We start from the raw sequence: 12,231 nt of genomic DNA, 5'->3' as shown, positions 1-12,231 counted from the left end.
TGTCGAGGTTCATCGAACTCCTTTCGCCTCTGCTTATCGTTTTCCTCCTAGTCCAATTCACCATCGTCGTCTCTTCTTCCTCTCCGCCAGAACCCTCGTCGACTCCATCGCCGCAACCCGGCGCCGATTCAACTTCACCACCATCTTCATTCCCGATTTCTCTCCCTACATCTCCATCTCCGTCGGCGAGGGTTCGGCCGTCCTCGAGCTACTTGCGGGCGACGATGAGGCGCTGCTGGTCCGAGGGGATGCCCTCCTTGGCTTGGATCTTGTCCTTGACATTGTCGATGGTGTCGGAGGACTCTCTCTCTCTCTCTCTCTTAATTTCTTGAAAGATTTGATGATTGAATGTGTATGTGGTTTCAGTAAGGTCTTACCACAGTGGAAGATCCAAGCTTTTGCACTGATTTCTTCATCTCAGCCAGAGCAAAATCTTGGGTTTTTCATCCAAGCCCAGTGAAGCAAGAGCAAAGAGGAGAGCAGAGAGAGAGGGAGAATAGAGGGAGAAAGTGTGCGGGGGTAGGGTTTTTTTTGTTTTTTTAATAAATACTTTTATTTAATTATTTATGTTAATATTTTTAATGACACGTGACATCTATCCATTGTTCACATAGGCGTCTATCCATTGTTCACATAGGCGTTGCGTCATCAGTTAACGGTAGACTTAACAGTTTGACTAATGGATATATGAGACTGTTCCAAAATTAACACTTTAGGTATGACTCTAGGACGAAAAACTTAATTAACTAAATGTTGAAAACCACAAAACATGAGGGTAGTAAATAGAGATTAAATAAAATCTTACCTAAAAAAATCAATGGCATTTGTTTTTTCTTCTTTCTAGGGTAAGGATTATGACTTGCCTTTGATTATTCGTTTTCTATTTGAAACTAAAAATTTGTTACTTAATTTTTGAAGAGTGGTGATAAACCCACCTCACTGTCTTATTTTCCCACCCACTTGTTAATAAAAAAATTTAATACCTAATTTACTCTCTTGTAAAATGACATCTAAGACCAAAGAAAAGAAAAACCACTGCTCTCTAGGTTGGCAGGTTCGTTCTTCCCCGTCTTCTAGAACAACACACCACTCTAAATCTTCAAAAAATCAAGTCCCCGGTACCTTTGGCCATTTTTATTTGATCTGTTTGTTTTTGTTGTCAGTACCAGCAAACAACCTTGAAAACTAGGATAAAGACTTGTCTGTCCACAATCCACAATCCACATACTGATTGTTGTGAGAGGCGCAGATGAAGTGGAACATAATGTTCTCGCGGCAGGTGGCTTGCTGGAGGATGGAGAAAAAGCCGAGAATTGTGTAAAATATATTGTATAGATGCGATCCTCGTTGTGCATCTTGATCAATTGAATCGTGTTTTTGTAGATTTTCTTTTACTCAATAAAAATAAAAAGAATTTTAACATAAAACGTTATTTTAGGAATAATAGTTGGTTGGAAGATAACATTTCAAGTTTTTAACTTTTTGTGGTGGGTGGGATTATAATGTGGGTGGGGAAATAAGACACTGAGATGGGTCTAGTAGGACTCTTCTTGAAAGTCACATAACCCAATTTAATTCGATAGTAGATAGAGTAGACGAAAAGAAGACCAATTGAGATAGAATTCAACTTTTAAGGAGTTAAGTGACGACTTTTTAATTTTAGAAAGTACAGTACGATTTGAATCTTGTTTTAGGTGGCAAATGAGTAGAACAAACCAATATCTCTAACAAATCAAGTGTAGAATTAATGGCACACCACATGATATGTGCTTGATACTTGAATATTGGCTTGAGAAATTTTCTCCATCTTTTCTTATTCTAAAAAATTTAATGGCACACCACGTTTGAACTAATAAATATATTTCGGCCAACCTAGCTTCCTCTGTCCATCTGAGCCAACAAAGAGTACTTCGCGGTGGTGCGGTGATGAGATATGAAAGTACAGTGCGATTCAATACACGTTTTATGATCATACATATGTATTTTTATTTTTTTCATACAATCTTAATGAGTAGTTAAAGTATGCCTTTTTTTCCCAAAAAGTGAAAGTACTATACACTTTTTCAATGTAACATACAAACACCACATTATTTTTTGATAAAATGAAAAGGCTTTTTAGCCAAAATAGTCCCTTAGATTTGCATAACACATAACTTTGGTTCTTGAGATTAAAAATTAATAGGAAATGGTTTTTGAGATTGTCCACCATCCATTATTTTGGTCACTCCGTAAAGTGGTCCAGGAGCTCATACCGAAAATTGAGATTTTTGGCCGGAAGTTTAGGCAATTTTCAAAGCTTCGTAACTCAATCATTTCTTAACCAAATTCAACCTATATATATATATATTATATATATAAATGAAGATAGGAAAGTGTAGAACAAGATTATACCTATTTGGAAGCCCAATAATTGTCGGAGATGGCTGGAAAATAGTCTGAAAGGTGACTAGTCCACGGAAAAACTGGAAAACTCGTCCAAAACTAGGTAAATTTTAAACGTTCATAACTTCTTCAATACTTAACGAAATCAAGTGATTCAAAAACAAAAATCATACTTCCTGACGAGACAAAGAGAACGGTACATTTCTTGATGGCTAAGGTGTCACATCCCGGTTCAAGCCCCCACCACATCCTCGGCTCAACTCCACCATAGCACGATATCGTGCTAGGTAGAGATGAGAATATACATATAAGGATTATAGGATCCTCAACCCTGGGTGATGTGGGATGTTATAATCCACTCCCCTTAGGGGTCCGACATCCTCATTGGCACACTCGCACCGAACGGCATAGTGGCTCTGATACCAAATTGTCACATCCCAGCCCGAGCCCCCACCACATCCCGGGTTCGACTCTACCGTAGCACGATATTGTTCACTTTGGGCCCCGACCACGCCTTCACGGTTTTGTTTCTGGGAACTCACATAAGAACTTCCTAGTGGGTCACCCATCTTGGGATTGCTCTCGCGCAAACTCACTTAACTTCGGAGTTCCGATGGACCCCGAAGCTAGTGAGCTCCTGAAGGGCCTCGTGCTAGGTAGAGATGAGAATATACATCTAAGGCGTATAGGATCCTCACCCCTGGGCGATGTGGGATGTTACATAAGGTACCATTTTCTTTGTTTCGTCGGGAGGTATGATTTTCGTTTTTGAATCACTTGATTTCGTTGAGTATTGAAGAAGTTGTGAACGTTTAAAGTTTACCCAGTTTCTGGCGAGTTTCCAGTTTTCCCTCAAACCAGTCACCTTTCAGGCTATTTTCCAGCCATCTCCGGCAACCATTGGGCTTCCAAATAGATATAATCTTGCTCTACACTTTCCTATCTTCATTTTGATATATTATGGGCCGAATTTGGTTAAAAAACGATTGAATTACAAAGCTTTGCCCAAACTTCTGGCCAAAATCTCAGTTTCCGGTGTGAGCTCCAAGACCGCTTAACAGAGTTTTTTAACGGAAGAACCAAAATAATGGATGACGGGCAATCTCATAGACTATTTCTATTGATTTTCAATCTTAAGGACTAAGGTTATGTGTTATGCAAATCTCAGAAATCATTTTGGCTAAAAAGCCAAATGAAAATAAGTTAGATTAATAAATATTCAAATTTAATATAATGGCCGATGTTTTGGCATACATCTCTTAAAAGTTAAGGCAGATGAGGTTTTGTTGAAATTGGAAGCAGCTTAGCTAGTCTGAATCCCAGGTGGTTTCAAAATTTGGATGAACTTTTCGCTAAAATTTCATATATAACCCTAATTTGCTAGAATATTCTCTTGACCATTGATCTTGTTGAACTTTTTCCACTTCAACCAATTTAACAGCAGTAAATAAGAAAATCAAAAGTAATTTTGCATGACTTGCCTTGGATTAATCTATCGAAACAAGTGTAAAATGAACCAATTCATCCACCCCTTTTTCATGGTTTGGGCTACAATTAAACTCTGAAACATGTCAATTCAATGTCGTAACGTTTGATACTTGAATATTGACTCGAGGCATTTTCTTTTCTTTTCACTTTCTTATCCTGAAAAATTAACAGCAATATCAGTCCTTAAACCCTAGCCTTATCCACATTATGCCAACACCCATCCAATTTTCCACACACAGAAGATAAAAATGGCAAGAATATAATAATCAATCTACTTGAAAAATTGCAAGAATAAGTAGGAGATCATGGAATAGCACTTCTAGACCTTAATTTTCTTAACTTCCTGCATATATAATATGAATACAATTTTACATTATTATATATGCCTCCCACCATTCATCATCCTCCAAATACCTTCCCTACCAAAGGCTGCCCAGTATCCTATAACAGCACTAAACGGGTGACACCAACAATTAAAAAAATTCAGTTTACAAATTATCAAATGAATATTAGAGTACCTTTTTATATGAAGTAATGCTACGACCATAATTTACAATTTTACAACCATTTTCTGTTTTTTTTTTTTTTTTTTTTTTTTTTTTTTGTGTTTCCATAAGCTAGTTTCCCTCACTCAATCTTATATGCATGAAGAAACAGGCAGAAGTCGGAAGATGTTGAGTTACTAGTCTGAGTTGAATAATAAGGACTGCTATTATCACTGTCTATGCCGCCGTTGCCATCTCTGTCGTGATCGCTCTCTGATTCCGGCGGCCCTGGCTTGAAAATAAACAGCCCATGCCCAGTCCCGGGGCTGCTGAAAAGCCAATCGTGCACGTCCCAGAAAACTTGCACCGGTTGCATGTTCACCTGCACGGTCTGATTCCCTCTGAATTTCCACTCCAAATTCTTGACATGAATCAACACAATCCCGTCTATGCTGATCCATATTTCAGGGTCTTTCGAGCCCGATGTTGAGCTCTCCACGACAATGTCATGCTCTTTTCTATTCTCATCAAACTTCACTCTTGTGGCAAAACTTTTCTTGGCAAACACGTTTTCTTTTTTGTAGTATAAAAGTGCCTCCACAAGGGCTGGTCTGGATTTTGTTCTCTTGTATGCCTTTTTCTTCATGTCTCCCAATAACAACACAATCTCCTCATCGCAAACAAGAGCAACATAAAAGTCAGAAAAAGGTTCTGGGCCGCCGCCAAATTTTGCAGAACGAAGATCCCAATAAACCTCCACTTGATTCCCTTCGACCTCGAATGACTTATACCCTTTTTTGCTCCAAAAATGCCATGGCTTTAGGTCGATTTTGCAAGTATAATGAAAACCGCCGTCTAAGCTATCAATCCGAATGCTGAGGGAATGGTTCATGAGGTTCTTACACCATATGATCGTCACCTTCCGCCAAAATGTCGCAATATTTGCAAGGTAGACGCAAGTCACCGTGCTTTGTGCGGTTTTCGTTGTCACAGGGTCTTCTGTGATCTTCTCTGCAAATGGTGGAGGCTCATGTAACGATTGACCTCGTATTGATCGACTCAAAGACTGCATCTTTGCAAATGTAGATGCTTTCTCAAAACAATAATGCTAGAGTCGCGAAATTTGTTCACCAAAACCGATGTATACTTCCGATAGGAGTTGATGATCGGAAAAAAATATAATAATATCGCAGATTGAATAAGCATGCGGATTGAGGATGAGAAAGAGATGTGTAATGTTTAAGGTTTGATCGGTAGCAATTTAATAATCAAATATTTATTGCCACCTCCATTTTTATGTGCTACACCAACAAATATGTAAAATTGTTGGGTTAGCAATCATTGAATAGGTTAGGTAAAAGTTTCACATTGATTTTTTTTTTTATCTTTTTCAATTGTGGATCTTGAAATCTAATGCTAATGAGAATGAAAAGGGATTGGATATTTGGAACTTACAACTTAACCTCTTGGGATCTTTGGGATTCTTGGTGCCCTTGGATATGGCCTATTGACATGGATGGAGATTGAGGAGAAACTGGTTTGTCAGAGAGAAGAGAGAGAGAGAGGGGTTGGTGAAGAGAGAGAGAGAGAAATGGAAGAGGCAGTTTGTTTTGGGGAGAAAAAACTCTCCATTTTAAAGGCTATAATCTAAGAGGTTGCCGAAACAGAAGGGTTAGTTAACAAAACAAGATCTTTTACTATTTCTATTTACAGCTTCCTCCTTATCAATTTGCTTTCTGTTTTTTGGTTTAGCTTTGGAGGAAACTAAGAAAAGTAAATTAAATCCGTCTATGGTACTTAGTAAAAATTAAATAAGGTATCGGTACAATTTAATTGAACGTTAAACTGCAATGCATTGGTAGAAAATAATATTGTCTATGTAATATGGTGCGGGTTCAATCCTTCCGATTGTCCTTCCCTTTCTTTTGTCAAATAATAGATTTTGTTAAATTAGATATTAGATTAGTCATATCGTTAAGCAAGGGCTCAACATCTTTCCACTACTGTGGTAAATGGCCACTTGCACTCTCCTTCCCCTTAACAACTAACTATTAATCCACTAATCCGCACCAAATGAAAAACCATTCATCTGTTATCCTTTAATATACTTGAATGTGAAAGCTTATCTATTCCAATCTGATCATAGAGAACCAGCAAAAAAACTTATCATAACTCTGTTCGTTATAGGCCAAACTCAGTTGGAGTCCAACCCAAGAAAATAATCTAAAAAGGAGAGAATGTCAATGTTGGTGCAGAAAAATTCGAGTCTTCCAATTCTCTACCAACAACTAATCTACCATCAGTTAATGAGAGAGTAGAGGGATTTACCTGCAAAAGACACTTGGACACTCACTAATCTTGTAATCTATCAATGTGAGAGTGGAGGGATGTGTCTTTTGCAGGTACATCCCTCCACTCTCTCATTGATGAATTACAAGATTAGTTGTCGAAACAGTTAGAAGGGTTGAAGGTCTGGGTAAAGGTGGAGGCTCAATTACACGAATTGGAAGACTCGAACTCCAATGGACTCCTTGAATGTGCCCCCTAGCCAAAATATAGAGGGAAGCTGAAGATTTTATCTCCAATCATACGGGCATCTCCAATGCAAAAAATGCAAAATTGAGGATGTAAACAAATTGATAAGTGCATTATTTGTTATTATTTCATATCATTTATCTTTATGTTTTGTTAACGAATTGGTCCTAAAAGAACCTTATTACTTTCTTTTCCTTAATTTCAGCCAATCTGCACACTTAGAATGTTTTTGGTGATAATTCGACTTTCCAGAGGAGTTTTGATGCAAAGCCAATTGGAGAAGGAAGTTAAGAGGCTGAAGATCGTTATGTTCGAATTTAATAATTTTCCATTGAGCCATTCATTCCAGTTAAACCCGTTAGAAATGCGCAGTTGTAGGAGAAAGATGATTTGAAGGCATTCCTTCCTAGTGGTGTGCGGTATATGCCTGGAAAGATAACAGATAAAGCTACGTTTATCATATTTTTACAGAATTTTCTACAAGAGAAATCGACCTCAAACTTGGCGTGCAATTCAGATGATGTGTTTTCCAAGCCAAGAAGGATTCTTTCCTAGTTTCTCTCATTGATTATTTAGGAATTTGTTTTCTTTTAGGATAGTTTCTACTAGACTTTTTAAGGTTTTACTAGAATAAATATAGTGCCCTAGGCTATCTCAAAAAGTGAACTTAGTACACAAAAATTTGTCCAAAGTGAAGGAGGGAAGCTTAGCGTGCATTTACCATTCTTTTGCGGGTTTTATCTTCTTCCATGACTTCTTTTGTGATTTTTATTATGACTCTGTGTAACTAAACTACTTTTCTAAGGTTTATGATGAAACCATGACATGATTATTCCCGAAGTATCTTGTTGATTACTCGATTACATGCCATGTTTAATTCTTAATCTTTGTGTTTAATTTATTCTAGTTTCGAATGTTCTTGTGATTGGCCATCATTGTGAACTTGTTCTAGATAATTAGATAAATCTAAGATGATGACTAATAGATAATTAGATAAATCTAAGAGGATGACCAATCAATTAAACTTATTGGAACTAAGATTAGGAAGAGTAGATAAACTAGTGAGGATGACCAATATCAAACTAGTCCTACTTGGTTGACATGATTCTTCAATGCTTAATGGGTTTTTATGTGTTTAATTGTATGCCTAATCAAATAGTTGTCACGAATAGACACATGAGTTGATGCCTAACCACGGATTAATTCATATATTAGAATGAACAACCTTAAATATTGGCAGGGTAATTGGACAGTAATCGGCTTGAAGAAAAGGGAATAGGATTGTTATCGGTGGATTCATGACCTTAGGCTTTCATCTTATTAATTTGTTTAAACCTTCATTCGTTGTGTGTTTTTGTTAATTATATTCCTCATTTGATATTAAGTTGGAGTTTTAATTATTTTTAGCAATCAATTAATCAATCATTTGTTTCCTAATTAAGTTAAGTTTCGCGTAATCAGCTGGTTAAATTGGTATTAAAAGCAATCTCTGTATGATCGACCTCGTATTTGCATATATTGCTACAATTGATTCATGCGCTTGCAAGTTAAATTTAGTTTAAATTAATCTATTATTTAGGTTAGTTTAAATACACATCACAGGTCCTTTGCATCTCCGATTGCATAATTTTTATAATAACTGAGGATGTATGATAGATTAGCATACACCTCATGCCATGTCAGCTACAGTTAGTTACAAGTTGGTTAGTTAAGAAAGAGAGTGTTGAGTCATCAATTGTGAGCAGCTATATATATAGCTATCCATGTGTAAAATAATCTTTTAGATTAATGTAATTCAGAAAGACTATTTAGTTTCTTCCTCTCTTTACTTCTCTCTTCATTTCTCTCTTCGCTGATTTTCTGTATTTTCTGACTTTCTTCTGCTAAATTCATCTAAAGACTCATAAATGTTAAGATGGTATCGAGCCAATGATTCTGCTGTGAGGACTAAGGGTTGCAACGTCTCGGTGGATTTGTTGATATTTTTCTTGTTGCTCCATCAATGACGATTTTCTTTGTGTTGGGGGCTGACAGTGGCAGATTCAGGTGAAATTGTTCTCATTTTTCTTGACCTAATTTCTAGGTATCTCTGTGATTACTGGTAGTTGTTGGAAAGTTGTGAGAAAATATGTCTGTTTGGAGGCACGAAGCCATTTCTTGATTTTTGATTTGTAGTGGGCATAAAGCCATCGTTGATTACTTCGCTGTAGATTGTTGAGGGCACGAAGCCATTCCTTGATTCTTGTAGTTTGTTGTGGGCATGAAGCCGTTTCTTGATTAAGCTTGATTCAGTTTTGTAATTATGTTTTCTTGGTTGATCTCTTACTGTGGTTGAAGGTATTGAATTGGGTATTTGTTTACTTGATTGAATTGAAGTTCTGTGTGAAGAATCTTTGGTATTTTACAAAGTGTACACATAATGTCATCATCATCTGTGAAAGTAGAGAGCCTTTTAGGCATGTTGACAATCAAGTTGAATGATAAAAATTTTGCGAAGTGGGTGTTTCAATTTACTTCTGTTCTCAAAGGTTGTAAACTGTTTGGCCATTTTGATGGTTCTATTCCATGTCCACCAAAGTATGTAGTGAGTGTGGATCAAGGGGTCACTAATGCAGTTTTTGATGCATTCTTGGAATGGGAGTCTGTGGATCTTGCTCTTCTAAGTTTGTTAATTGCTACTCTGCCGGATGAGTCAATTGAGTATGTGTTAGGGTCTAGAACTGCAAATGAAGCTTGGATCAATTTGCAAGATCGATATACATTTGTTTCTAAAGCTCGGGTTAATACCCTTAAGACAAAATTTCAGACCATGCAAAAAAGAGCAAGTTCGATTGATCATTATATGTCTCGTCTTAGAAATATTAAAGATCAGTTAATAGCAGTTGGAGAAGTATCGAGTGATAATGATTTCATTGTTGCAAAATTGTCTAGTTTACCAAGAGAATATTTTGTTATAAGAATTGTCATTTTTACAAGAGATACACATATGACACTAATAGAGTTTGGGGAGCAGCCATTGTGTGCAGAAAGAGAAGCTGATTCCATTATTCATAATTTGTCTTCAAATAATGCTGGATTGTATATGCAAGGGCATACTGGGTCAAGTTCTTATTCTCTAATGCATCAAGGGTCTTCTAGTAACTCTGATAATGTCCCTTTCATCATTGGAGGTACTTTGACACCAATACCAAATGCAAGTTCTATTTTTGGAGGACATTATAGTGCAGGAGCATCATCTTCCAATGCTGCACAGATGCCATATCCTGTTCCACAGTCTCAAGCACATTATAGTTCAGGAATATCATCTTTAAATGCTATACAGATACCATATTCTTTTCCACAGTCTCAACCTCCAATACATATACCTTTTCCACTGTCTCAAACTTTAGTGATGTTTCCTTCTTCTTATCCTTTTCCACAGTCTCAAGATTCAGTGTATCATGAGGGTGCAAATGCTTATGGTTTTGTGGGGACAACAAATACTCCAAGACAGTTTAATAATAATGGTTCTCGACCTCAATATGGCTCTAAGACTAATGTGAATGGTACTTCCAGATCTCAAAATTATGCAAACAATAGAGGTGGTAATTCTGGGGGCAAATCAAATGGAGGAAGCTGGCAATCTTGGACTGGTTATACCGAGACAAAGTTTAATATAGTGCCTGAGTGTCAGATTTGTTTCAAAAGAGGGCATATATCACCTAATTGTTGGAGAAAATCTACCTAACCAACCTCAGTAGGACAAGTCCTGGAATGTTAGATTTGTGGCAAAAAAGGGCAGAGTGCATTAGATTGTTATCACAGAAATAATTTTGCTTACCAAGGGACACCACCTGCTTCTACTCTCACAACAATGCAAGCCCAAGCTCCACCAACAGTTTTGCCCAATGATTCTTAGATTATAGATACAGGAGCTTCACATCACATGACTGCAAATGTTGAGTCTTTGTAACAAGTTACTTCATATACAGGAAATGACAAGATTACAATTGGCAATGGTGAAGGTTTGCCGATCAAACATATTGGTTCTACACATTTAAATACACTGCCTTAATCTTTGATCTTGAGAAATGTGTTACATGTACCAACTGTAGTTGTGAATTTACTCTCTGTCAAACAACTGTGCAAAGACAATTTATGTTGGTTCATATGTGATGATGTAAATTTCTATGTGCAAGACAAGGTAACCAAAGCTATCATCTACCAAGGAAGGAGTGAGGATGGTGAGTTGTTTCGGATTCCATTAAAGTTGTTTCCAAGGTGTTTGTCTCCATCAATTCAGAAGCCAGTAGCATTACTTGGACATAAAGTGAAGTCTACAGTTTGACATTAAAGGCTTGGCCATCCTAACAATGAAGTGCTTTCAGAGATGATGAAACAGTCAGATATAGCTACTACAATGGATGTCAATAAGCATGTATGTTCATTCTGTATTTCTGGTAAAATGTCAAGGCAGGTGTTTCCAGATAGGACAAATACATGTATTTTTCCATTTCAGAAGGTTCACTCAGATCTCTGGAGTCCTTCACCAACTAGGTCTATAAAAGGATATGGATACTATGTTAGTTTTGTTGATGAGTTTACAAGGCATGTATGGATATTTCCTTTAGTCAATAAATCATAAGCTTTTGGTGTATTTCAGAAATTTTTCAGCTTTGTCCATAATCAGTTTAATGTAACAATCAAATGTTTGCAAATTGATAGAGGTGGAGAATTCATGAGTAAACAGTTTGATGATTTTTTGAAACTTAAAGGTGTATTTCATAAGATTTCATGTCCATACACTCCTCAACAGAATGGGATAGCTGAGAGGAAGCACAGACATATCATAAAGCCTACAATTACTTTAATGATCACTGCCAATTTGTCTCAGAACTTGTGGTTTCATGCATGTGCACATTCTGTATTTCTCATAAATTAGATGCCAAGTAAAACATTAGGGATGAAGTCAGCTTATCAGTTGATGTTTGGTACAAAGCCTCATTTACAAGATCTCAAGATATTTGGAACAGCAGTGCATCCTTATATTAGGCCCTATAATGAGAACAAATTGCAAGCAAGGGTTGTTCAATGTGTGTTTGTTGGTTATGCAGAAGGTTATAAGGGAGTACTATGTTTTCATATGCAGTCTCAGAAACTGATTATATCTAGGCATGTTATACATGATGAGAGTGTAGTTCCTTACAAATTCACGGGTTATCATACCAAGTATCCATTTCATGGTGAATCTCAAAGAGATAGTTCTGTGAATAGTCTAATTATTGTTACACTTCCAGTGCAGCCTAGCTCTGGTCAATTAGATTGCAGACATGTCACACATGAATAAGTAAGTGTGAGTTCT

The 12,231-nt window shown here is 36.9% G+C and overlaps 1 protein-coding gene across 1 annotated transcript; it reads right to left on the bottom strand.

The window, feature by feature from the left end:
* Positions 1-4,460: 4,460 nt before the first annotated feature.
* On the bottom strand, positions 4,461-5,900 carry LOC125474788. The gene has a single exon (XM_048578768.1). The coding sequence runs from the start codon at positions 5,425-5,427 to the stop codon at positions 4,498-4,500; it is 930 nt and encodes a 309-aa protein (XP_048434725.1). The 5' UTR covers positions 5,428-5,900; the 3' UTR covers positions 4,461-4,497.
* Between the last annotated feature and the right edge of the window lie 6,331 nt (positions 5,901-12,231).

This window comes from the organism of the source record quoted next, unplaced genomic scaffold (genome assembly GCF_019419815.1).
Source record: "Pyrus x bretschneideri cultivar Hongxiangsu unplaced genomic scaffold, Pyrus_bretschneideri_v1 Contig13, whole genome shotgun sequence".
Classification (NCBI taxonomy): Eukaryota; Viridiplantae; Streptophyta; class Magnoliopsida; order Rosales; family Rosaceae; genus Pyrus; species Pyrus x bretschneideri.
This window is presented reverse-complemented; position numbering and strand designations above follow the sequence as displayed.

What these genes read in the sequence shown, in the direction of transcription:
- LOC125474788 (XM_048578768.1), bottom strand. Translation starts at nt 5,427, where the DNA reads ATGCAGTCTTTGAGTCGATCAATACGAGGTCAATCGTTACATGAGCCT.